The sequence below is a fragment of the Seriola lalandi genome, unplaced genomic scaffold (genome assembly GCF_002814215.2).
Source record: "Seriola lalandi dorsalis isolate HSWRI2012SDOR001 ecotype SW California unplaced genomic scaffold, Sedor1 jcf7180002033464, whole genome shotgun sequence".
Classification (NCBI taxonomy): domain Eukaryota; kingdom Metazoa; phylum Chordata; class Actinopteri; order Carangiformes; family Carangidae; genus Seriola; species Seriola lalandi.
In genome coordinates, this window is record NW_019504069.1 from 1 (window position 1) to 693 (window position 693).

Sequence of the window (693 nt, forward strand, 5' to 3'; positions counted from 1 at the left end):
GACTCCTGAGTAGAGTTTGATTCTCTAACATGTAGAATGGGTTCATGCAGCTCTGCAGAGGAAAGACATTTAACAAACATGACATGAGTTGAGTTGTTCCAGACATGAGCTTCTGATATGATCCTGTTTGTCAGGTTCCAACTGTAATGCAGTCAGGTTCTTACCATAGAGTTGGAGGCAGGTTTTAGCAGCGAGAGCACCGTCAGGGAAGGTGTTAAACAAACAGAGATAGCAGCCTTCATCCTGCTCCATCACCTCTCTAATAACTATGGAGCAGTTCTTCAGTCCAGCATCTTTTATCTCCACTTTCTCTCTAAAGTCAGGAATCACTCTGGAACCAAAGTGTTTGCTGTAGGTGGCGAGATTCTTCTCCCCCTCAGGTAAAACTTTCTGCCATGTGACCTGAAGAACTTCTTTATGTTGCATGAGCTGACAGCTGAGACGAGCGTCTTCTCCCACTGCTGCCACCACAGTCTGCTGTGTCTGTATCACAGCTGTTAGACCTGCAGGAAATGATAGTAACAGATTTTCGGTTTCATTCAAGCACATATGAGCACTTGTAGCACTGGTTAGTTTTCTGTGTGCTAGAACCAACTCCCTGGAGTCAGATGTCTTGAGGTCTTTTTACTTTGCATTTTATAATATCAACTTTGTTTTTAACCATTCAAACATACATAAATCACCTTGAAAAGT

At 42.9% G+C, this 693-nt stretch overlaps 1 protein-coding gene across 1 annotated transcript; it reads right to left on the reverse strand.

Annotated features, from left to right (window-relative positions):
• Positions 1-4: 4 nt before the first annotated feature.
• LOC147819886 (OX-2 membrane glycoprotein-like) lies at positions 5-549 on the reverse strand (the record flags this gene model as incomplete). Its single annotated transcript, XM_087180353.1, has 2 exons — positions 165-549; positions 5-52 (listed from the first exon to the last, which is right to left on the reverse strand). Coding segments are annotated over exons 1-2 (433 nt in total), but the record flags the coding sequence as incomplete, so codon positions are not given.
• Positions 550-693: the final 144 nt, after the last annotated feature.